The 26,454-nt window shown below is 45.1% G+C and overlaps 1 protein-coding gene across 1 annotated transcript in view; it reads right to left on the bottom strand.

Annotated features, from left to right (window-relative positions):
* LMF1 (lipase maturation factor 1) overlaps window positions 1-26,454 on the bottom strand; it is a gene marked incomplete at its 5' end in the record, with an annotated part of 205,678 nt that overhangs the window by 142,242 nt on the left and 36,982 nt on the right. Inside the window, one exon of the mRNA XM_082312524.1 lies at window positions 2,216-2,364. Coding sequence (XP_082168650.1) covers window positions 2,216-2,364 — 149 coding nt within the window. The remainder of the gene's footprint in view (window positions 1-2,215; window positions 2,365-26,454) is intronic.

Below are 26,454 nucleotides of genomic sequence, written 5' to 3'. Positions count from 1 at the left end.
ATTCAAAAAAGTTTCAGCAGAACTGTTCTCACTAGACCAACAACATACCCTTCATACCTGTTGGATCAACTGCATGGAGACCCACATCTCATCGCCCGTGACGTTCACGTGGACTGCAAATTATTGTCCCCAAGGAGCTCTGCACAGAGCCAGCAGCAAGTCAACAGGCCATCTCGTGCAGAAGTGACCCTGAGCAGTAAGTCACAGACCCAGCCCTGAGGCTATGAAGACAGTGCCTCTGTGCAGCAAGAGCCCACAGTCGTGCCAGCCCTGAAGCACCCCGACTGTTTCTCCAGGCTATGGAGTCTGAAGCTGCAGCAGAGCCCACGCACAGATTTACAAACTGTCTGTTGGTTTAAGGCAGGCCATTTTTAAGGATTATCTTCCATTATTCTCTCCCAAAACCATACGCTGCACTTCACTTGGCTACCACACTTCCCTTCCAACATCATTTTCCCACCAAGCTCTGGAGACACTCCCATTTTGATTCCTTTCCTATCAGCAGTTTTGCTAAGAACCATTCCAGCTTTTTTTCTAATGGCAATTTCTCACCTGTCCCAGGAAAAGACTCCACGAAACAGATCACAAGACCCTAAATAATTTTGCATTTACCTACCTAACTACAACAGCTTCTTTGCCATGAATGTCCTGACATTGTGTATTCAGCCCAGCATGGAGATCCTTCCATTAACTCCATCTCCCGATCTCATCCTGGGGAGCATCAAACAAGACCCTCTCCCTACAAGAATCAGGCTTTCTAAAAGACTGGATTTCTATCATTTAAAGTAAAGGTGCAATTACAGATGCATCCAGTAGCCTCCATCCCAGGGTATGGCAGGAGCAGTACAGTAGGATGCTAGAACAGTACCATTCACCTGAACTGCAACCGAAAGCTTTACGGCATTTTAAAAGCATTACAAAGGTGACTTTGTCCCATAAACCCTTACTGAATATTTTCAGCCAGCAGTTGCATTAACATTTATGGGGTTATCTACACATGCAGATATTGTATAGGGTCATAGAAAGCTGTGCTGGAGTGGACCTTCAGGAGTCATTTTATCCATCTGTATTGCCCCGCAGCAGGACCAGATCTATTTAATTAATAATGAGCAAGAATTGCAGGAATTAATAATGGGCAAGAATTGCAGCTGTAGGAAACCAAGCAAAATTTGGCAATGCTACACAATAGCTATGGCAAAGAAATAAATGCAACATCAAAGAGTGGGTTTTGAAATACCACTTGCACAACACATACGAAAAAGCAAAATTTTCTGCTCTATCAAGCTGAATTTGCTGAACCATTGCGGGCTGGGAAGCCACCCTTTGATGCGACAAGCATACAGAACACATTTTTCGAGAATATCTACTGTGATAACACATTCTCCATGAACAAAGTTGCCTTGAAAACAGGTAATGCTAAGGTTAACACAAAAAGAGTTTGTCTTTTATTTATTTTATTTTTTTAAGAGCAAGAGGATAATTAAGAGCTTATTGAGCTTGACTACAGATTCAAGGACGTTAAGAGCTGGGATGAGAGGAGGATTTCAGCGCAAATGGACAGAGGAATGTCCCACCTGCCTGCAATCTCTTTCTACAGTGATGATCCTTAGCTTAAAAGTTTTTGGGATATTTTGAAATGTCCGAAATGCAGATGCAGATGATAGGGTAATGCTCCTGCCACACCTTTATTTTAACAAAGATGTGTCAGTTTCTGATGGATTCTTTTACAAGCTACTTGGGAATTTCCACTGGCACTGGGACAGTAATGCAGCAATTGTTCTCTTTGAAAACAAGGAGCAGAGAATGACATTTCAGTAACGCACACACAAAGGAAAAATAACTCAGGGTAAAGCTCCTGGTTCCTGGGAATTACCCCCTGGATTCCCAGCCATCTTATCAAAAAGCCACAATGCCCAAGTCTCAAACTTCACTTTTATTCCTTTTCAAGAGTCAATCACAAGAGCAGCACCAACATATCAACGCAAATATTCTTATTCCTATGTTTGTCCTCCTTAAAATAAACACCAATAATAAGCTGAAAGATTCTGCAAACCAGAGCATGAAGCATTTCCTGCTACATGCTCCTTCCTTGTAACCAGAAAGATTCCTACACCAGAGGACTCCACTGTGTTGGACCAGGGGCAGGTTTTCTGCTAGGATGAGATCCTCCTTTTGCTGTCACCTCAAAAAGACAAAAATGTGAAGTCCCACTTACCGCTCCAAGCATAATCCTGAAAATCAGCCACCGAAAGCCCCAGATGACGATGCTGGAAGGAGGAGTGTGCCGGGGCAGGCGGGACAGGGTCCAGAGCGGGCAGAGGAATATCCCCAGGAACCCTGTTTCCAGGAGCTGCGATTCCCATCCTGCAGTACCAACATGTGAGAAATGAAAAAGAAAATAGTTATTGTACAAGTCCTATAAGTTATCCTTTCACAAATTTTAAACACCCAAGAAGAAAAAAAACAAAACAAAACTGTAATGCTTTTTAAATTTAACTTGGGGGAACTTAGGTACCAACTCTGTCCTAATACACACATCACACACACTGGGAATTCAGATGCTTTAAGCTACTGTGTGAATGATGTGCACCTATGTTTGGCGCACTGGGTTGTGTCGTTTTTCTCCAAGAGCACACACCGACACTATTGTTGTTTACACGGTTATTTTACACAGTGTGAAGCAAGAGAAAAAGTAAGAATTTTTATGAAGCAAAGGAAAATGTGATTTAACTGCCCTGGGAATTGGCAAGGTGACCCAGGCACAGAACTGACGACTGTTGCTACTGATTCCTGCAGATCATGGACTGACCAAGCCATTGCCAACAGTTCCACTGACTTTACTGGATTCGTGCCCAAAAAAGGGGCAGTCTTCATCTTCAAAAGAGGATGATTAAAATCACATTAAGTCTTATTCATCATCAACCTTAACGTGCAATCAGAAGCTTCAAATCTTTAATCATAAAGAAAAATCGTAATGAAAAAAGTCCAAATCATCCATCAAGCCAGTTTTACACATTGCTGGATTTGGCAAAATTACTCTAGATTGAATACTAGAGCTGAGATCAAAGCACAGCCTTGTAACCACACAGCAAACCTGTTACCTGTGATACCGGACGCTTTGGAGAAGACAGACTATAACCTACTTCATGCAAATCTGTATTTTGCATTTTCTTTTTCCAGCACAGCATAGAGTATAAATATTGAAATGATTTTTCAGGAAGAGCCAGAACACAGCAGTTCTGTTTTGACAGGTGAAGTCCAACCTCCACTACGTTTTTAAGTAACAGTATACTGATGCCAAATCCAAATTACTCCAGCTTTGTCCTACCTCCAATTACATTCTCTTATTTTCAAATATTTCTGTGCAATACAACTGCACTCTGAAGCCATTCAAAAAAAAAAAAAAAAAAAAAAAAGACACTAAATGGCACACTAGTGGGGACAATTCCTGAAAACTCAGCAAGCTTGTTGGAAACATTTAAGATGTTGGTATTCCCATCTACATGTCTACATAAATTAAAGCCGATAGTGCCCATGGGTCACTTGTAGCCATGTTCCTTCTCAAGAGTCCCCCAGGCACTTTACTAGTTTTCAAATGGCAGCAACAAAGTTTGGTCCATAACACCTCCTTTCACACAGTCCAAACAGACAGGGAAACACCTACCAAAGGGATTAACTTCTTCCAGCTCTAGTCCGAGACACCCGATGGCACACAAGGTTGAGATTTTTAAAACCGATGATTTGACATTGTCACACAAGCAAAACTACGTTGAATTTGCCTTAAAATATTTGAAGTAGCAGTCATGCAATATCCTTCTTTTTCTTAATATGCACAAGGTCCTTTAAATCAAAATGTAATGTGGGGTTTTTTTCCCCAAAAGATTATTATATGTCAAACAGCTATTAAAAGATTTCCATTCTCCCTCCATACATTCTGTGGTTTCTAGAACAGATATCCCAACTGCCAAAATTAGCACTTCTGAGAGGCGAAGCAAACTATATTGTTATAAAAGCAGCTGCACCAGGAAAGCAATGGCTAATACAAAATGTGAAAGGTTAATTGTTACTAAACCCAGCCACAAATAGCAGTTATGGGTCTAACTGGCACCAAAATGGTAGTATATCTCCTTCATTTCTGCCGGCACAAGAATCCCACTGTTATCAGCGTTTTCATATGTTAATCACTGTGTTCCCCTGCAGACATATAGGATGCACGCTGGATGGCTGAGCAGGAAGGCGTATGCCTCTACATCTCCAAACGGCCTTTAGATCCCTACCTATGCATTTCCCTTCCAGACCAGCATCACCTCTCACTGAGCAGGATACAGTGGCATTTTTTTTAAGTTTTATTTTTCAACTGAACTCCTAGGGAGGTGTTTGCATGCGTGGAGGGAAGGGGCACGAAAGGATCATCCGATCCCACATGACACATTTCTTGTGTGTTAAATATATTATACGAGCATGCATCCGGCGTGCAGGGATGTGTGCATGAGCGTGTGTGTGCCCGAAGCGAAGCCGAAACCTTCCCAGTATGTGCTGGCCTCCAAGGATCATGAGTTCAGCCTGCACCTGTGCTTCTTGTTCCAAAGCCACGGGTTTGAATCCTGGCACCACCACCACCCGGCTGCGAGTCCAACAGCATAATTCGATGCGAACTTTGCCAGCGAGGGGGACAGCTCAGCGCTGTGGCGGGAGGGGAGGACCGAAGTAAACAGTCCTGCCAGCTGTTGGGAGAAACCTCTTAAATTACCCGCTGCTGACAACGGGGGCTGGCAGCGGGTGCAGTTAAGCCGGCACCAAACAGGGTTTAACTGCAAGTGCAGCCAAGGACAAACTACGGTCACAGCACCGTTTCAGAAGTCTCCATCTAAACCTCCTTGGCTTGTGGCTAAATCCTGTCCAACTCCGGCTGCTCTGCACCCATCGATGGCAATGGCAGATTTGCTAGTGCAGATAAAGTGCTGTGCTGTACTGTGCTCTGCTACTGACCTTCATATCAGATCACGGCACGTTCCTGCTAAAAAACAAGTTTAAGATGCAGATATGCATGGAGAGCCTCTGATTTATTAACAACCCTCTTCCTGATGGATTGAGTCTCCACAGCTGGTAATGTGGTCATGCAGATCAATTTTCCATACTAGCACGCATCACCCAAACAGTCACATACCCTGCCCTCGGCAGCAGAAGCTCCTTCTCCAGCCTGTATCCATCTTCCTTCCACCCCAAGTAGCTCCTCACCCTGGATCCTTCCCTGTGGCAGCTCTCCTGCTCCTGACCACTACCAAAATTGTCACCGCTTTCACCTTCGCCATTTGGCATGGACTCATCCTGACTGTAACTTGTTAGTCCTCTTACAGGCTTCATCATGTGCAAAGTACTGGTTGATGCTACTCCATAAGCAATACAAGCACTTGTGATGGTAGGATTATCCGAGATGCTATATACATCATGTTTTCGGCAAAAAATTATACCTAAATCATGAAGACTTTCAAGGACGTGAACACATTGTTCAACACCACAACTGTATCCATGGTACAATGTAAAAGGGGGGGGCTCTGCTCCATCTCACATTCACTTTATTGTAAGTTGATATTAGAGAGCAAGATTACAAGATCCATCAACAGAAACCTTGAGTTTCTAACTGCTGACTTGCAAACAGTTGTTCATGTCTACCCCTTAAAAGCCTCAGACTCAAAATCCCCTGCAATATTAGACAGGTGTGAGGCCATGACCATGTGTCTGCTGAACACTGCCGAAGTTTGAGTGTTGCCACCTTTTAACACCACTTCAGAGGTTCACAAAGCCCAAACACACCATGACAACTACAAGGAATCAACCAAGTCATCACACCTTGGCAGGGAAGACCATAGGAACAACTGGTACTTAGCTGACCCAAGCAGTTAAGTAATAACAGTATTTTTCTCCCTATCCTTATCCTCCTCCTCTTGCTGCCAAGCGGGCAGTATTGACGAGATGTATTTGCTGCTGCAGCAGTGCCAGGCAAAGGAGCCGAACACAACCACACCCTCCATCTCCACCAAACAGACTGGGAACCACATACCGAACCTTCCTCCAAGCCGCAGAAATTCCCACCCTCGACATTTTTTAGAAGAATTCTAGCACAGCACAAACATGGACATGAAGGAAGTCATCTCCGTGACCTGGGCAGACCTGGGCATCGGGAACTTCAGGGGATCCGTGTGGCAGCCACGGAGCATCGCACAAACCGAGAAACTAGCGGCAACATGGGAATCAAAGCACCGGTAACAGAGCAAAGATCTCTTGCCTGTAGCAATGCCAGTTTATCACGTACAGTGACATATCCCAATCCTAGCATTTTTGGAGTGAAACCCATTTTACAAATGGCAGCAAACCCTACGATATTTAGAGGCATCGGGGCTATCCCAGAAAGGCAGCTTCCATTCTCCAAAGTGCCAACCAACACATCCTCATTGCGGGGATAAATCTCGGGGCTCACCTCCACCCCGGTCCCTCCAGCGCTGGCGCACACTGATACTGCTGGGAACGAAAGGGTCACGTTGTTGACCCACCTGCTCCTGTTTTCTTCAGTTGGATCTAGTCAAATTTCAGCAGCTGCAGAGCGGCACAAAGCGCCCCATTGTTATCTCCCGCGCAGCCGGAGAGGGAGCCACGGGGTTTTTTTTTGGGGGGGAGGGGGAAATTGAAATAAAATAAACTGCCAATGGCGGCTGCACTTGCCCCACACGCGTTTCAAATGTTTGTTACATGCTCCGAACTTGATGCGGCAAAATCCGTAGTTTGGCATTTTCTAGAGGTCTCTGCTGGGGCAGTGGAGGAGGAGAAGTGGGGAGGATGTGCCGGGGGGACAGGAAAGACAGGGAAGGGGAGGAAGCAAAAACAAAACCAAAAAAAAAGCTTTCCTGTTTTCCTTTTAGGGTTTTCAAATGTTTTTCTTCTTCAAAATTAGATAAACCCTCCAACAGTTTAAATTTTCAGCTAGGAAATTTAGCTCAACATCAAGTGATCCCTACAGTCAAAAACCATTTACTGCTTGAAAGGGGAACTGTGAAAGCCAGCACCGTGCGGTCTCACCGAGTCCTTCGGCAGAGACCGTACACGTTGGCAGGAACATCTGATGCGCTGTAGAAAACATTACTGGTGCTTAACATGTAAAAAAAATGTCAATTTGGTATGAACAGTGTCCTGAAAAGTCCAATGCAGTCCCATTATGGCTCCCTATAGAGAGTATTATTTCTAATGGAATATAGATTATATAGCATTATATCATTAAGGTTTCCAATTTTCATCTTTATTATTTACTGTCAAATACATGATGAAAAAACCAGCCAATTTATCGCAGCTCATCCACGGCTACAGAGGAAAGCCAGTGCAATCCCTTCCCACCCAGCCCCACATGCTGCACCTTCAGCCTTCCCGCGTCCCAAACCAGTTTTCTGTTTACATGGACAGTCGGGGAGAAAGCAGTGAGGCAGAGAAGGGCAGAAAGCCTTCAGAACTAAATACAAAATAGTCAGGTCCAAAGATAATGAAGTTCCTTATTTTCAATTAATCTATTTTTCTGAGAACAAAATAATCTGGACAAAATTAAATAATTTATTTTTATTAATTCCCCTTCCTAAAATATAGGATAAGGTGAAACAGCAAACCGTCTCTCTTTGTATATACATATCTACACATAAAATTTATAGAGAGCACATTTGCATGGCACAGACAAATGTTTCTACAATGTACACGCATTTTATAGCTCTCTCTGCAGCCAGCACACAGAGGAGCTGGGGAGCGGACAGTGCAGCTGTCTCCCTATGAATATTGTGTGTCAGACACCCCGGCAGCCAAAGCAAGGGAGATACCCAATACGGACTGATTTACACTGGAATTAGATTAACTGCTCCTGAGCCTCTCCTCCCTACCTCTCTGAAATTTAGTCTGATATAATTTAAGCTATAGTGTTAAAACACCTGTTGAAAATAGTATGGGTTACGCTGATGACTACAGGATATTCTGACCAAGGGCTTTAGTTTGCAAATACTCATTGCAACTAACACGTGTGATTCAACTGATGCAAACGGATTCATGTCCAGCAGCGAGCAATACATTGAGCAATTAGGTGTTTACCTGCTAGTGTGCTCCCATGGGCACTGGGCTGCTCTTCGCTTCAGCACCCATCACTCATCCCTATCACCTCCCCCGTTAGGGTCTCCTCTTCTTCACCCTGCCATCCATACTCATTTCCCACTTGCAGAAATGCAGATCAGCTTAGAAAATGCACAGAACTGTACTGATGTATCAATACTTCTTTTAATAAGGACGTATTGCCTTAAAGGAGGACAGTCAAGTCAAACCTAGCCCTCTTTTCCAACTGCGAAAGATAAATCTCAAAAAAAAAAACCAAAAAAACAAACCAACACACGCATGGGAAATAAACTGTTTTGCTTTTTCCTTTTTTTTAAAAAAAACAAAATACTCTGTAAATCATTACAACTTTCATCATTCACAGCAACAGCTTCCTCAAAGGAAAGCAAAGTTCCTAACTATCCTAAAAAGAGCTGCATTGTTTTGAAGTGTCTTGCTAACATGTCCTCTAATAAGTTAAAATACTGTGCCTGCCAGCTAACTACAAATAACTTTTTTATCTCCAGCGTGAAATACTGGCCACACTAAAATCCATGGCAAAATTATCACCAGTTTCAACTGGGTTTGGCTTTCACGGAGGAGTTTCAAATGTCTCAGCTACCACCTGTTGAAACGTCCTGGTTTTTCCTCTCTGCTGAAGACAAGCGCCAGGGGAGCGGGCTCACCGGCCAGCCCTGGCGCAGGGGAAGAGCATCACGGTGCTGAAGATGACACTAAAAACCGAAGCGAGCAGGATCCGTCTGCTGCTGTGCCATTTCAGGCTTAAGGAGAGCAACAGCCAGATGCAAACAGCTTAGTCTACAGAGGAAGGAAACCCTTGGAAAGCAGAGGAAGTTCAGTGAAAAGCTTTAACACGCTGTGCAGAAGTTCACACTGTGATCGGTCGTGCTCTGCACCCCAGAAGCACTGGGCATCGCCAGCAGCTGTCTCCTGTGACATTGCCCCTTTTTGCCTTTTTTCCAGTCATTTTTCCTTTTCCAGAAGGACAGACTCACTCCCCTTGCTCTCTAGCTTTCCAAATATCGGTAAAAAGTTGAGGCACAAAGAGCACATACAAGAAACATTCAAGTTTGTGTCAAGTTTTAAAAGTTTCCCAGGGCTCCTGATGGACAGGATTTCTGGCAATTCCTAATGGAAAGACCAGGTCTCCCCGCAGTCACGCAGTCAGTCTGTAAACACGAAAACCCTGTTAATAATGTCAGAGAGCAGTTCTGAATCTCCTCCATCAACAGGCAGAGCACACATGCAAGGCTTAACTTTGAAATAATTCAGGTCTTCCAATCAGGGGGAAAGCAAAGCCCAGGCACTGGCATTGCACACACCTCAGGAACAGAGCAAAGCTCTCCTTTCAACTGATATAAAGAAGAAAGCTTCAACTTTAAGACTTAAAAATACTGCAGAGCAACAAGAATGCTTCATTTTGAAGACACCCCCAAAAAAACCCCAAAATTCCAAGTGCAACAGATGCTGACCTCAGAAGCACATCTGAACTAGGACAGAGAAAGGAAAGATGCTTAAAAAAGGAAGAAATCGGTCCACCACAGCTCTGAGGAAAAGACAATGAGGAAAGACAATGATTTATTGCTTCTCAATTCAGTGGTGCCTTTCACTTACAGATCCCAGAACAAAGAAACACGTCTCGCAAGCCGCCTGCCCCACGGGGTCTCCAGTCTTTTCAGAGCTATGAAAGCCAAAGCTCAGAGGGCTGAAGGACAGAGTCCCCTTTGGCACCTTGTCCTGGGCAAGAGCAGATAACCCCACTCCTCCACTCCCTCCCCCAGGACATGCTGCTGCTGCGAACACCAAGCCCAAGATATGAAGCAGCTTCCCACAGTCAAGCTCTGCCACATCCATTTTCCTGAAACACCACCTATATTAAACGTTTCAAATTTCTTGTCTGCCAAGGAGATAAGAGACTGGCGATACTTCACATTTCTGTAGCCAACAGAATAGTTCTTCATGTTGTTGGAAGATTTGGAAAAATGTTATCAATAACTTTTGTTCTTAAAGTATAAACCACACAGAAAAAAAAAAATTTAGCATAAAAACTTTTAAAAGCTTCCAAGTGCTCTCCAGGGTAGTCATTAGAAACTACTTAGGTAACAGGAGGGTGATAACAGTGAGTTAATGCAGCGTTAAATTAGCCCTCCTTCCATGCAGAACTTTAAGTGACAGAGGAATCAGTTGGGAGGATTTTTATTTTATTTTTTAAATAATGAAGTTAATGGATTTCCTGTTTTTAGCTCTGTGGGCGGCTGTCATTTTGAGGGATCCGTATATACTGTATTTAATTACTCTGTCTTAAAGTAACGAAAATAATTTCATCTGTGTTCATATGAACTCATGGGCACCAGCATCTCCAAAGCATGGCCATCAAGGCAAGGAGAACATGCAAGCATTTCTGTCTGTCAGTGAGGTGTATGTTGTCTCTGCAGATGTGTAACTACAGCAGCTACTGCTTACTCATTGGACTTCTCAACATCTCAAGCCATCCCTCAAAATCTTCTCATGGCCAACAGCCACAAGACCTGTGCCACAAATCTTGGTGAGCTGAGGAGAATGAGCATCAGGAGTGGTTCACAGCCAAGAGCCGACAGTGGCTTCCCAGGGTTCCCCACTGTCCTCCTGCAAGCACGGCTGAGGTTGGTGCTGGGTCCCAGGGCAACCCAACAGCAGGTTCAACAGCTCCTCCGGACTCACCTTCCACAGCAGGTGATCCACCCCATTTTCCCCATAACAAATTATTAGGAGCAGGGTCAATGATGGCCATCAATAAATCTGGACAAAGATCAGCAGGGCTTAGGCTGGCCACAAAGATGGGGGGAGGAAAAAAAAGCCAGACATCCTGCGACAGTCCACAAATCACATGCAACAGAGAGAACTTCATAAATGAAATAGGAATTGACAGAAGGGACTGACTGTGAAATGAGACGCCGAAGAACAGAGCCGGGAACAGACGCAGAACGAAAAGAGAGGCCAAGCGATGACACCATGACCAGGCAATACGACCCATTTAGTATTGGTGCTACATGTTGCATTAGGGCACAGCAGTGTGTTCCCACTCAATCAATTCTCAGCAGAAGAGAAGAAAGCGGCTTTAAAGGCTTGAAACAAAAAAGCCTGAAGGCAGAGAACAATCCCTGGCTGATGGGAGTCGTCCGGGGGGGGAAGCTTTCCCTGCGAAACCGATAACCTGCCTACTGCGGAGCTCTCTATTTTCCTTTGAAGCAGCTGGCTCTGGTACTGCTGGAAGCAAGTCTTGATGGATCGCTGGTTTTAATCCAATATTGTGATTCCCCTGTTTCCCTGTGTGTTCAGGTATACACTGCACATACCAGCAGAGACCATCTACTGCCAGGTTCCCATGGCACTAGGAAAACAAAAGGGAAAATATGTATCATCAGTAAGGAACTCCAGTTCCTGGGACAAATAATTATAACCTGTAAGGGATTTTCTGTCCAATTATCCTTTCTGTGCCGATCGCTTTGAAGTCCATGATATAACTAAAAGCCAGTTACAGTTTTCTGGTGAGTTTTCTCTCTGGAAACCCACACTGATCAGATGAAAAGAATAAACGATGGCACAGCCAAGTGCACAGAGTCAGGAGGTTTTGGCTTAAAAGAAAACAAGCAAAACCAGAACATACCCAAAGGACAAGAAAGACAAAGACTGAACCGTCACCTACCAAACCAGAACAGTCAGGGTTTGTTCAGGAATTGGTGGTTATTATACATGTTCCTGCTATGTGACTGGAAAAGCCCCAAATCCACCTCATGTAAAAACAACCCATTTGCTCAGCCCGGAGCTGGTCTGTACAGAGCTCTGGGAGCACAGCGCTGTTCTCTGCAGGGAGGCCTACAGAGAAATCCTGCACCGGCATTTGCAGCACCTTCTCTCCGTGAAGCTAACAGTGATTCAGCAACTGAATTCTCTGAAAGCTCCGTTACTGCAATGAATGGTCAATAAAAGCTTCAGGAGGCTGAAGTGGTGGCTCTGAAAGCCTCAATAACAGAGACAAACCTCAGCTCCCAGCCCTCTTTTACAGCAAAACTGATGTTTTCCTCCCAGCATTGATCAAAAGCTGATATGGACCTGATTGGGTCAGAAGTGTAAGTCTACCCAACATGCCCAAGATATACCAGAAGGCCATTGCTGTTGCATACAACGCACCCTCCTGAGCTCAGCTTGCCTCTCCCAGCAGGGCCTACCCCTTGTTAGCACCCCTGGCTACTCTGGGGATGACCCTCTGCTCGGCTTTGGTGGCCGCTGCAGTTTGTGTGGCCACTGTGCCAAGAGAAGAGGCAGGGAGAAAACAAGCAGGAATGAGTAGAAACATTCATTCAGGAAACTTAAGGTCATGCTAGGATCAGCAAGTGGGAACTCTGACACCATCTTGGGGGTAAAACTTCTGGGAAGGTCATCTTGCAACTTGGCCTTGCTACAGGTGGACTCTTTCAGAGATGGAACAGGAGCCTCCAAGCACCTAGGAGAATCAGCATCTTATTCCTACCTGCTGAGCAGTCTGAACCTTGGGAGGGCACTGCAACGAAGGACATGAGGGTCCTTTGACTCAGGCAAAGACACCAAGGGCTTTGGAAGACAGAGCTGAGTTTGAAATACCAAAAAATCCCTTTGGTGCTCATCTCTTCCAGATTACATTCCTTCTTACTGTGCTTTTCCTCCTTACTCTCCACCAAGAAAGTCCTACTATGAAGTAGAAAGCCAGCAATTTCCACCTTCTCAAGCAACCTGTTGAACACATTTTATCTGTTCTTTATGGACAGGACCCCTGCAGTACTGTGCCATGTGCCTGCAGAGCTAAATTGCTAAAAACAGGTGTCTGTTGGGTGTTAAATCTATCTTCAGGCTGCTTTGGCAGCTTAAGAAACCATTAGCAGCTGTTAACGTGGTTAGCATGGCAACGTTGAGCCTAACAGCTCAACCAGCCCGCTTTCTTCACCATTTCAAAACTATCATTCCCCACTTGTACACTTCAAGCAAGAACAAATTAAAACCAATACCATGAAGGCACCTGGCAAGCTATTTTGCTAGCAGACAGAAAGCAAGTCTCGAAATAAAAAGCATATTAGACAAATTTTTCCTGCTGTATCATGTGAGATTCCCATTGCCCTAGAGAGATCACATTTTAGCCTCACGCAAGCACACGTTTCAGCATCAACATTTGCAGATGATGATAAAGGGATGATTCCTTCATTGGGCTTCACCGTCAGTTTGAAGTGAACCTCTCATTTAAAATTTTCTCTGCCTCCCTAATTTTTTCCTGAACATAGTGCCTTTAAAGTACAGCTTGTATACAGAGCAGAGGAAAAAAGGCTGCATACTTCATTAACATCGAGGCAGATATACCCCCCAACGCCCCAACAGCTGCAGGATCACAGGAGCGATAACAAAGGTGTCACCTCAAAGGTGATACGTGAGAAGACCATGAACAGGTTATAGCCAGCTTTTAGGTTGAATGTGAAAGGCCTTCCTCGTGCAGGAGAGGAAATAAAGGTCCTGGTCATAAAAAGGAGTCCCAGCAAGCAGAGCACAGAGAGCACAACTTTGCATATTAGCTAGCATGCACGGCATATTGATTTCCGACAGGCTGTTCTTACCAGTGCATGAGCCAGAGACACCCACCACTCAGCATGACAAACACTCATCCACACGCAGTTACACGCAACCCATCATCAGATGCCTACAGAATGCACACTCCGAACGCCCAGGAGGCATCATCAGCCCTCAGAACCAGGTGTGGAGCAGGAGCCTGGGGAGAGCTGGTGTCTGCACAGCCCGGATCCCACCGACCACGCTCGTCCAAGGGAACGGCAACAGTGCTCGAGCCAACAGCCATCAGGAGGGAGGTGACCACAGGGCCCATTTCCTTCGGCATTGGAGAACTCCAGGAACTACTTTAACCCACACATGGAGCTTTTAGTTACATTCCTGCACCATCTTTTACACTCAAAACCTTTTTAAAAAAGAGCCAAACAAACAAACAAACAAAAAGCGGGATACTATTTATACAAGACCGCATGAGAAAACCACTACAGTACCTATAATATGAATTTTCTGATTCTAAAAGGGAATTGGCTCTGTCTGGTGTGAAGGTTATTTTTCAGGATGACAGTTAGATAAGAAAATTGATATTGCTGTGTCATTTAGGATATCCCCTCTGTCCCAGCAGAAGTAAACAAGACTCTTCATTCAGCTACATCACTCTGAAGTAACTCAACTAACTCTAATGAAGCTTCAGTGATGTAAATCTGCTGTAATTCAGGAATGGTTTCATCTATGCATTTTTCAACATGATGAGCTCAGAAGTGGCCAAAATGACTAATGGGACCTCAACACCCACATCTTTAACCTCCAAGAACAAAGGAAGAAAGAGGGAGCAGGAGGAAGGAAGACCAAACACGGATCTCAGGAAATCAAAAAGCTGCTTTCAAAACCCATCTGATTTTAAAAAGATCTGATGGATACGTAGGCGGAAGCAGCAGTTTTTTGGCAATTACAGGACAAATGCCAAAAAGTCAACTGCGTTAGGAAGTCTTTCTCTCCCTGCACAGCACAAAGACATGAGCAAACACACAAACAGGCAGAAATGCTGGTGGTCAGAGACCTGAACTATGCGCCAAGTCGTCCAAGTCCTGAAAATCTTCCTGTTGATACAAAGAAAGAGATGGTGTAGATCAGCAATCATTTAATTCAGTGCTTCAACAACTAAACTAACATATAACATTGAAAATTATAACCAATAAAAGAAATCAGAAATACTTCGATGTAATTATTTTCAGCAACAGCAAATGGATCTCTAAGTGACCATTGATGATCAGTCTGCAGGAAACATTAAACCTTCAACGCGACTGACCTACCCTGGCGAATCTGCTGCCACATACAAAGGATAATTTACCACATCAGCAGAAACAAAACCCACCCATTGTAGAAGCTGGTGTTCTTCCCGTCATTACTCATTTTGAAAAAAAGTCAAAAGTGTCGTTTGGACACCTTTAAAGCCAATCCATTAATGGATTTCAGAGACAGAGAGGGAAGGAGGACGCAGCCGGCACTGCCCACAGCCAGCACAGGACACAGAGCCGCACTCGGCCACCTTGAACCAAAACCTGCCATTTCCAGCTTAAACAGAGAAAAGCTAATTAAAATGCTGCAGGCCTGATGTCAAGATTTCAAATGATGACCTCTCCACCCCATCCCCCAGAAACAGTTACAATTATTAAGTAGCATGTCAAATCCATAAAATTTTATCTATCTTTTTTTTGCCGTAAGGCAGCCCCAAACATTGCCCTAATTTTGCCTTTTCTCTTCCCTCTACCACAGAAATTCCCCACCATGTTTAAATTGCTCATCAGTCTTCACCAGGATACACTGAGAGGAGAGAGAAATAATTGCAAGAGTCTTAAGATCTCAGGTCATTTCTTTAAGCTCTTTTCTCAGCCTGGCCTAATATTTTACTCCCTCTAGGAAATGCAGACGCAGAGCAGTTATCCATAGCAGCTTCCACCCATGTCAAAAACAAGTACACAGAAGCTCAGCTTACAATCTACAAAATAACAGGATTAAATACCCAATTATAATATGCATTCTAAAATATAAATTTAGACTTTAGCTGACAAAAAAAGGTAAATATAAATCAGGTTTATGGTGAGAAACAGCCATATGTGGCATTAATTAAGTGTTGCTCTTACTAATGTGCCATTCATTGTTTCCTCGCCACATGTATAGATATTACTTGTTGAACTTGAAAATCTCAGACACCGGCAAGAGAGCCGGAGACAGACACCCTTATTAATCTGAACCAGCAGCTGTGAGAATTACTGTGGATTCCATTTTTAGGAATAAGCAAGTTTCAGAGTGGTAAGAAAACAAAAAGATAGAGCGACACAAAGAAGGGCTATTTATTTTGACAGCTGTGGTTTAGTTGTTTTAACTGTTTATGATGGTTCTAAAAGAAACTCTGAAATCCACTTTGTAAAAATAAGGAAACCTCAGTAACAGTGGCCGGGCTGTGAGTCCGGAGAGGAGAGACAGCCGAACCACGCATTTTGGGGTCGAGGACAGCCATGGGGAAAGGGGGGGGACACAGCAAAGGGCTCCAGTGCACCCCCAGGGTGCCTGGCGTGGTTACGGATGCTCCTGGGAGCCGCACGTCCTCCAATGCACAGCCCCTGGCAGGCGTGGGGTCCCTACCACCACCCCGAGCACGACCTGCTGCCCAACCCCAAAGTCCCCCCAGTTTTGTCCGGGTAGGTGTTAGTGCCGGTAACGGGGGCAATGGGGCATCCTGCTCCCGGCCGGTTCCCATTGCTTAAACCCCTACAGGTATCCCCTGTATGGCCTGAGTGAAGCATCCATAGCAATGACCCGGGTTTGCTTTACTGGTTTAGGATAAATATGAACGTGCTTCCCTTCGGCGGAAATTAGACCTAGCAACACAGAGTATTTAGCATTAATATATTCCAAATATTTAACTCCCATTTGCCTGAAGGGCATGATAAATTACCATTTCTAGGTCCTTTATTTCCTGTGCCTGAAAACAGGTCTTACCTTGATGCACCTTGAAAGGATCTTGCCAAAAGCCCAGCAAGGGCAATGGGAGCATGCAGGGAGGCTGTGCCTGGTGTAGGGCTGCTGCGGCCCCCCCAGCCATCAGCCCTCTGCTCCCCCTTAACACCCCCGGCTGCTGCTTCTGCAGAAGGGACACTGGGATGGGGACCACGCATGGCAGGATGGGCTCCAACACAAAGATGCAGCCACAAAGGAAAAACATGAGGGGAGGAGAAGTGAAAAATTTCCAAAACAAAACAAAAATTTATTACTACAGAAGTAACAAGGAAACTTCCAATGTTGAGTTTGTTTCTGCATGAACATGAATTCATCAGTAACCTTTTTTTTTTCTTGAAAACACCGAAACTAGAGGAAAACAGACCACTTTACATGTGTTTTCACATACACTTTCTCATTAGGGCGACCTGTATCTTAGCTCTGATATCCATCACTAGAAGTTCTGCAGATACCCTAGGACTTCATTAAATAAAATTAAGAACCACCAGATCAAGTATGCTCTTAATGACACAGTCACGGTTAACTGGCATGAACTGCACATCTTCTGTGAGAATGATCCCTGTTAATATTGCCTGAAGAAGAACAAGGCTCTCAATTCCTGGAAGTTATGAGCCACCCTATTTTTTGGAAAACACTACACTTTCGTTTTATGGTTGAGAATGCCAGCTGGGATAAATTACTTTTACTTTGCCTAATCTTCCCTAGGACTTGGAAAATAATATATATTTTTCTTTGTTTTCTGGCTGTTTTGCAGAGTTGTTGCCTACTACTGAACAGTCAATATCATTACATGCTAACAAAATGTAAAAATAAAAATATCCCTCCAAAAACACTTTCCTGAAAGGAAACTCCCAGAAGAGCCACACTTGGCTTCGAAGGAGGCAGAATTCAACAAACCTGCAAAAATGGCAACTTAGATATTATTTTATACAGAAATCAAAACCAAAAAGCCATCATTTACACCTTTGGCAAAGGTGGGGCCATGAGTCTGAACACAGACTCGTTGCTCATGTATAAACATGAGCAACACATGATCGGCATCTATTAGGATTTATAATGACCACAGTAGATTAAACGGTGTTGCAGCATTGCTCCTCAACTCCTCCTGAATCACTGCACGCACAATACTATATGCCTTGTGTTTCCTTTTTTCGCACTACTTCGTTAAATCCAGCTAAGCAGAATTATTCAGGCAAGAAACAATTTGTAAACAGTGATAGTAGAGCAAAGTACAATGATTAAAAAAGTCATAACTACCTACCTGGGTAAACAGGTGCGTTTCTTTACTGAGACACTCAGGGAAAGCCAAGCCAAAGGGCTTGCAGACACCATCTATCATAGAATCATAGAATGTCCTGAGTTGGAAGGGACCCACAAGGATCATCGAGTCCAACTCCTGTTCCTGCATAGGACAACCTCAAAATTCACACCATATGTCTGAGGGCGTTGTCCAAATGCTTCTTGAATATTGCCAGGCTTGGCGCCATGACTGCCTCCCTGGGGAGCCTGCTCCAGTGCTCCACCACCCCCTCGGGGCAGAACCTTTTCCTAATGTCCAACCTAAACCTCTCCTGGCATATCTTCCTGCTGTTCCCTCGGGTTCTATCGCTGGTTGCCAGGGAGAAGAGATCAGCACCTGTCCCTCCTCTTCCCCTTGTGAGGAAGTTGTAGACCATGATGAGGGCTCCCCTCGGTCTCATATCCAGGCTGAACAGACCAAGTGACTTCAGCCACTCCTCATACAGCTTCCCCTCTAAACCCTTCACCATCTTCATGGCTCTCCTCTGGATGCTCTCTAGTAGCTTCATATCCTTTTTATACTGTGGGTCCCAAAACTGCACACAGTACTCAAGAAGAGGCCACACCAGTGCAGAGTAGAGATCTAATTGCAAAGGTTGAAGAGCTGCTGTTCACCAGCTTTTGGTAATTCACCTAAACGAGGAGTTTTCCCCTGGTAACTCAGCCCGTCACTAGCCCTAGCACCTGGCAGCCTGAGGACACCACTCAAAGCAGATGGCTCCATCCATCCCTCCCAGCTGGGCTCAGCCCCCGGCATACAGACCCAGCATGGAGGTGCTCCAACTGTGGCACTGCTCACCCATCCCGGGATAAATCCTTCCCCCGACAGAGTTATCAGGGAGTTTCGGTGACAGCCCCATGCTCGGCTCCCTCCCGAGCCCAGGTCCTGGGCATCACTCGCCCCACCAACCGCCGGAGCCTGCAGCGTGGTCCAGGCTATGCCCCGCGGGCAGAGGAGGGTGCCAGGCACACCTGAGCCCTAAAACCGGCAAGTTCGGTGCCTAAAGACGGTGCTGGGCAAACGCTCCATTTTCCCCTTTTGCTTGCACTTTGCATGCATTGCCACAGAAGCAGCTCCTGTGCCGACCTGTCCTCACCTGTCCCCTCAGACGCAGTTTCCAAGCCCAAATTCATCTGGGAGAGGAGCAAATGTTCTTGAGAGACCTGAGCTGTCACGCTCAACTGTCAAGAGAATAATTTGATGGGAGAAGTATCAAGGGAGTGATCAAGAAAATCTTGGAAAGGAAATTAAAACAGATATATGTTCCCAAAATTACAACATCCACTTCAAACTCGTGCTAGCTGAAATCTATATTTACCCAAGGCAAAGTAACTACATAATTGCACTCTGCAGAAATGACTATGCAACACTAAACACGTGCCGCACGCTCTGCGGGAAGTCTCCGGTCTTCCACGATCTGCTTCAGGCTGCGCCATTGCCTCAGTTTACCAGCTCTCCCGTGTCCTTTGGGCTAGGTGGCTTTGCACTGTAATTCAGGTACCACCACACCAGGCACCAAAGTGACGCAGACCTGCTCCTCAGGCACCAGCGGTGGCACCAGCAGTGCTGGCAGGTTTAGAACTGCGGGGCTCTTCATTTCTTGTTTTCTGCCCCATCCATCAAACCAATTTCCCTTGACAGGCAATTAAGTACACTAACTATTTCTGTCCCAGGCTATTGCACCCTCTCCAGCTGCAGGGTCTGGACAACTGTTGCTGCATCTATAGGGCCAGAGAGGATGATGGAGGAATCCTCAAGCTCCTGACACAGCAACGTTATGAAGCAACAAGCTAACATTTTAAGCCTCACAATTCTATTTTTATTCATGTCTACATCCCATAGTCAGTAACAAAACACAGCAATAAAAAGACAACCCTAAATCCAGTCGCGTCTTTCCTCTCCTCTAGCCAGCAGATCATAAAAAACAAAACAAAACAAAATAACAAGAAAACCAAACAAACAAGAAACCCCACCACCACACTCACAGGATGCAATCTTTCATTTTAAATTGTCCAACAGTTTAGCTGGCAAGGCTGTTTTTTCCAGGAATGCATTTTGAAAATTGTTAGCCCCTTCCCTACTTCCTAGAGCATTTAACAACCATTTATCACTTATTGCTTCTGCTACAAAACCAAAACCAATTGAAAATTAATTTTTGGAGATGTTTAAAGCAGGAATTTTGCTCTGTTTGTGACCACAGATATTCAGTATTGATTCCTAAGGATGTAGCAGCATGAAGGCTGCTCACCCAACCTTTGTTGTGAAGAGAAGCCCGGATGACTATGGCTTGGCCATCACTTGCAGGCTGGCTGGCACAGCCCACCAGTGAGGTGTGAAGACCCAGCAGTGCTGAGCAAAGGGTTTGCAGAGCCAGTTTATCAAGCAAAGATGTCCCGATGCTCACGCAACCTCTGGTCACAGTCCTGATTCAGGTCGCCCCAACAAAATAACTCTCTTGCCTCCCCGACAGATCACGCATCATGGCTTTCTGAAGAAAGACACAGGGTTGGGCATCCCAGCAAACATCTACCTACAGCAACTCCAAAGCAACCCCCTTCTCCAGCCCAGCTGCAAATGCCGCAAAGCCTTCCTGGTAAAGAAAGGAGGGGAGAAGAAAAGAAGCATGTTTTCCCACAAATATTACCATTCCCTGAGTTCTGCTGAGAAGCTGCCAGTTGGAAGGATTCAGCGGTTTAATGATAACATAACACAACGTACAGCAAGATTTTCCTTTGCCCCTTGCCGCGAAGCAGCCAGCCATGGTTATGCTGCCGGCAACCTGGGTGGTGGGTTTCTCATGCATGTGACATCAAATTCACTTGTGAGGATATTCTGTAGCATATAATTAGAATTTTTGCTTCTAATTTGAAGAAGCAGCTTTTTATATTTTTATATAAACCGCTGAAATCAACCACATTAAAAAAAAAAAACACACAGGATAGTGACAACTGATATTAAACAGCTATTCACATATGTCCCAATACCACAAGCCTCATACACCCGCTCCACTCTCCCCACTGTAAGAAATCCAAATGACTTCAGTGCATAAAATGAACCATATGAATTAATCACTGGCTTTTCTGTCCTCACTCTATGGCGTTATTAACTCAGGCTGAAAATGCGCGTGCCCCGGAACAAAGAGTGATCCATCAAGGGAGCGTGTAGTTCGTTAAGCATTCAGCAATGTAAAGCCAACCTGGAAATGCAAAATAGCAGGTATCGCTTGGGGAGTTTCCATACAAATGGGTACCAATACCCCAAAGCAGGGGAAAATATCCTACAACTGCTTTAATGCTGAAACTGCAAGTGAATGGAAACACCTCCAAAATAGTCTCTCAAAGAATGCATTCTTTTTATCGATAGAAATAACTACCCAGTCTTTGATGCGAACTTTCAATCATTAATGGGAAACTTGTCAGTAAAGCTGGAGGCTGAAATTCAGTAACTGGAAACATGTGTGAAGGTAGCCTGAACACCAGCACCGCTTACTCCAGTGATTTATCATACACCTGAGCCCGTGGTATGCTCACACCAATAAAGCCCTGGATGGAAGGGAGAAAAAAATGTTTTATTTAAAAATCATTTGAAACCAAAAGCAATTCTAAAGCATCTGCATTATTTGTTAAAATAATTACTCTATAAAATAGACCATTTTTAAATGTTACCATGTACAGTAAACTTTTATACAAATTACTCTTCTCTCTAATAAACGTAGTATTGCTCAGTTGGTCTAGAAAGCCATTTAAAAGAGATCAATAGCTTTTTAGCGTGACACAATGTCCCACTCTAAATGACTACATGGGAGGATAAGTACAAACATCAAAGATAAATTTTTTTTTAAAGTATCTAGAAATGTGGAAATAAAGAGAACTGAGCATAGCAAGCCTCTGGACCGAACGGAGTGAAAAAGTGCTTTGTTTCAAAAGAAGAGCCCAGATCCTCTTCCAACTGATGCATCTGCAGAGAGGGGAGATTGTAGCAATTATCTGGAACTTATGGAGATGCTTGTTGGTCTGCAGAGTTATTTCCACTACAGGAGGCTCCCCAGAGGGTGACCCCACAGAGCAGCATGTGTGACAAAACCATACAGATACCTACAGCTCCCGCTGGCCCCGACTGCACCAGTTCAAGGCAGCGGGTATCAGCAGTCCAGAAGCAGGAGTTATTTTCTGGCAATCATGTCAGCCTTCTAGTTCACAGCAGTTTTATACCTGGTGCTGGTATAAATATAGACTATTTCGCCTTCCATGCGTGCACGGCCAGAGACATAACTGCAAAACTGACCACTTTCTTTCACGGACAACCCAAGCAGGAAAAGAAGCTGCTGGCAACCCAGGATTTAGAAGTGAAATAAAACACTTGAGAAAGACATTCATGTACAGGATAATTTTCCAAAGAGAAAGTGCTGACCCTTAAAGAGTGGCATGTGTCAGGATTTTTTTAATTTAATTTTACTTTAAACTCACAAAGGAGAAGTTCAAAATGCTGTTCATAACCATAAGTTAGAGTTAAAAGGTATTCAATAAAAATGTACATTGATTTCTTCTGGACATAAATCCAAAAGGTAAGATGGTGCAACATCAGTACTTCATATTTAATAATAACAAACAGATGGGAAAATATTATAATAAATTATTCTAACTGTCCAAGCTGTGTGCCAGAAAGTCTTGGCCAAATTCCCCTGCTTAACTATCTATAAACCATTTTCACTGTGCAGATCTGAGAGCTCTCCATAATCCTATAGACTGAAATATATGCATCAAGCGACTTTCTTTTGAAGTAAATAAACAAATAAAATCACCATCTGAGCTACACTGTAGGGCTGCCACAACACTGCAAAACGCGAGCAGGGATTTTGTACGACAAGCCGTGCCGTATCATGACACAGAAGGAGCTGCAGCACTGATCACAAGACACAGCAGCCCACGAGAAACCTCCAAGGATGTGGATTTATCTTTGCTCCGAGGTCTGGTTCACTCCTGTACCTGGGGGTAAGTTTTAAAGCCCAAATGACACTTCAGATTGAACCTCACCCACTCTGCAGCAAGGACACAGGCAAGACAGCTCTTAACATTGAAAGCTCTCCAACTCCCTTCCCAAGGGCTCAACAACCAACACAGCTGCAAATCCTGGAGCCTTTTAGGACAAAGATCTCTGCGCTGTGCCCGCAGATACGCACGAATGTGGAAATCGGCATGGAGCGATGCTGCTCTGTGCCAGCGCCTGCCCCAGGCACAGCCGGGCGACGCCGGGGCCCTGCGGCCACTCCTGGCCCTGGCTCGGTTGCCAGCATTTGGGGCTGCTCAGCACCGGCATCACCTGGGCAATACCCAGACAGGCCCAGGGCACTGGGTTAACCTCCTGCTGAAGCCTCGAGATGAAGGCACGCACATTTCCATGTAAACATCAATTCCTATAGCTGGATTTTCTGAAGCTCAAATTTAAAGAGTTGACTCTAAAGCACCGAACCTTGACTTTAAGCGTTCTCCTCCCCTTCTCCGTGGCCATTAGCTATCAGGCATGTCTGTTTTAAAAGCTGAATAAGCCAGAAGAGGTCATATTAAGAAGTAAGCCATGTAAGTGAGAACATAATATATTTATCGGCTAAATACAGAGGACAAAAAGTGGCTTTTTAAATCTCAGCACAGTGCAGAATAGATGGGAAGAGCTACAGATCTGCGTTATCCCCTTGGACACCTCCCCAGCATCTCCTTCGCCCTTGCTGCCCTTCCCCATCCCTCTGGTAATTTTTCAGTGTCTCCAAGTGGAGCAGCCTGGCGTGCCAGGTCTGTGCCGTGCTCTCCTCCAAGTGAGATACCCAGCACAGATGGGATGACCCAACTGCACTGACACTATTCCAGATTTACACCAGAATTTGGCCCTCATGTTTACCAAACTGCATTAAAAAAAAAAAAAAATCCCAGCAGCATTTGCCCCCATGACAATCGGCAATAACAAATGGCTGTCCCGCAGCTACAGCAGCCCGTCACTCCCATCGCTGACAGCCTTCCTCCTGCAGCTGCGAGGCCGAGCAGAGACATCACACGGGGGAACTGAGCTCTGCCACACGCTCCAGCTCTCTATTCGAAAATAACAGCATTACCTCAGCAATCCGAAACAAGGGACAAGAACGATTTCCCCATCGGTTTCTACTCCTCATCCTTCACCTTTCCCCACTGCTCCTTTCCCCCAGAGGAGCCTTCCTGACGTCTCCTCCCTACCCTGCACCCAGATTGCTCATTGCTTATTTATTGCATAGCTTGTTTATTCCCCCCGTCACTCTTTTTTGGGGGATCATCTTTGCTCTCTCCTTTCACCCCACCCACAGAAAAGTACCACCCTATTTTTGGAGAATTGGAGGATGACTTTTCCCCTCAGTACCACTGCTCAGCTCCCTGGCAGATCTCGACTGCAGTTCAAGCGCAGTCATCCTGCGCTAGCCCCAACCCCTCCCTTGCAGAGGAAAAAAGTCCGTATCTGCCGAAGGCAGGCAGCTGGGTGGTGACAGCAGACCAGGCTGGAGCCACAGGACCTATTCCTGACTTTGCTGTTTCCCACCCATCCCTGGAAGCCGTCCCTGCATGGGCTTCGGCAGGCAGGTCGGAGCCCAGCCTGCCCACGCAGCGAGCCGGCCAGCCCCGAGCCAGCTCCAAGAAGGTTGAGCAATCCTTGTTGAGAGGCTCAGTCTGCACAGCTAAAACCACAGCCCGCCGCTCGGGATTCCTTGTCCTTCCTACTCGCAGAAGCGAAGGGCTCCATCCCGCAGGTCTTCCAGCCAAGCTCAAGGTTAGTTGCTGAACTGGACACAACCCAGCATGGCTCAGACAAACATGAAACAAAACAGAAAATTACCCTGTATCTCATCCCTGAAAAATGTTCATAATAAATGGTAAATCAAGAAGTAACCTCATAAACCTCCACACCTCAGCTACCTGCTCCACTAAAACCCAGAGCTGTTTAGTCCGGTTTTAGTGGTGGTTTAATCACCTAATAGCCTGAAAGCATAGGATAGAAATCAAAATCCCACTACTAAAACACTGTTATTTTAGGCACTGTGCCTTAACCAAGTAGCAGCCTCTCACTCTTACATAGCAGCTTTACATAAAGGTCTGGAAGCACCTTGGGGAAAGCCTTATCCCCATCTAATGTCAAGGGAAACAGGATGTGGAAGACGCGGTTAATGCACACAAGGCAAGCGGGACCACAGCCCCAGGCTCATCTCCCTCCCCACCAATAACACAGCCTGCCCCCTCCCCCCGACAGGTACGTACCCCTGGGGACGGATCACCTCCTTCAGGCATTAAGCCTTCTGCAGAGAGAGGAGAGGAGCCACTTTTGTTCTTTCTGAGAGGATAAGGCACGGCATCGTGCGCCTTCCTCTTCCCCTCCTGGCCAGCACACCTGCGGCTCGCGGGCCAGCACCCTCTCCAGCTTTGCTACCTGCAGTTTTCCTGCCACTCAAGGGTTTTCCTAGAGGGATTATGACTCAGATAATTTTGGCATGCATGCAGGCACCCTCCCCCCATACAAAAGAATACAAAATACAAGAGAGTTGCAATAAAAGCACCAACTGTTCTGAATCAAGGCATGAGAGCCACGATACAGCAGAGATTTCGGCGCTGGAAATTGTGGGGTGGAATTTACTTTGAAATCCTGACACTTATCTCTTTTGACTAACATAAAATATGTACCTTGGCTCACGCTCACTTCCTATATACGACTGGGAAGAGGCTGGCTTAACACTGCGGTTTCACCCAGTTTAGAAACGGAAAAGAAACCCATGAGAAAATTATTTCACTAGCCTAAAAATAAATAAATGAATCAATTTTTTTAAGGGTTTAAGGGAACATGGTGGATGCAATGAGAAGGCGGTCAGAAGTATTTGGCTAGGTAGCATTCTCCTTAAACTGACAACATAAAACTGTAATACTCAAACGCTAGCATGATATTTAAGAAAATAAGGGCAGCCCGCTCAGCAGTGTGCTGAAGCACACGGGGCTCGGTAGGAAGCAGATGCATCAGCTTCGACTTCTGTGCAAAGATGCCACAAATCATATAAAGACACACACGATATTTCAACTCCCAGTTGCCGCAGTAAATTCCTTACAGTCAAACAAGATACTTTGGGGACAGGAAGAAAACTGGCAGCTCCAAGGCCCAAGCTCCCTGATGCGGTGGCTTTGAGACACAACACAATTCAACAGCACAGCACACGCTTTTATCTGCACACCCTCTCTTTTGCTTCAAATTTTGCACATTCGTGCTTGGAATTATTTTACCTGAAATCTGAAGTTCAGACGATGCTCAAGAATGCAGTCAAATCCCATTAAGTTTACAAAGATACAGGTTTTAAATGAGGCTAAGTCATTAAACATTTTCTTCACACAAATCAGTCTGTTTGCTCACATTTAAATCCAGGGAGAGGCAAGGAA

This window comes from Platalea leucorodia (assembly GCF_965183815.1).
Source record: "Platalea leucorodia genome assembly, chromosome: 5".
NCBI classification, from domain to species: domain Eukaryota; kingdom Metazoa; phylum Chordata; class Aves; order Pelecaniformes; family Threskiornithidae; genus Platalea; species Platalea leucorodia.
This window is presented reverse-complemented; position numbering and strand designations above follow the sequence as displayed.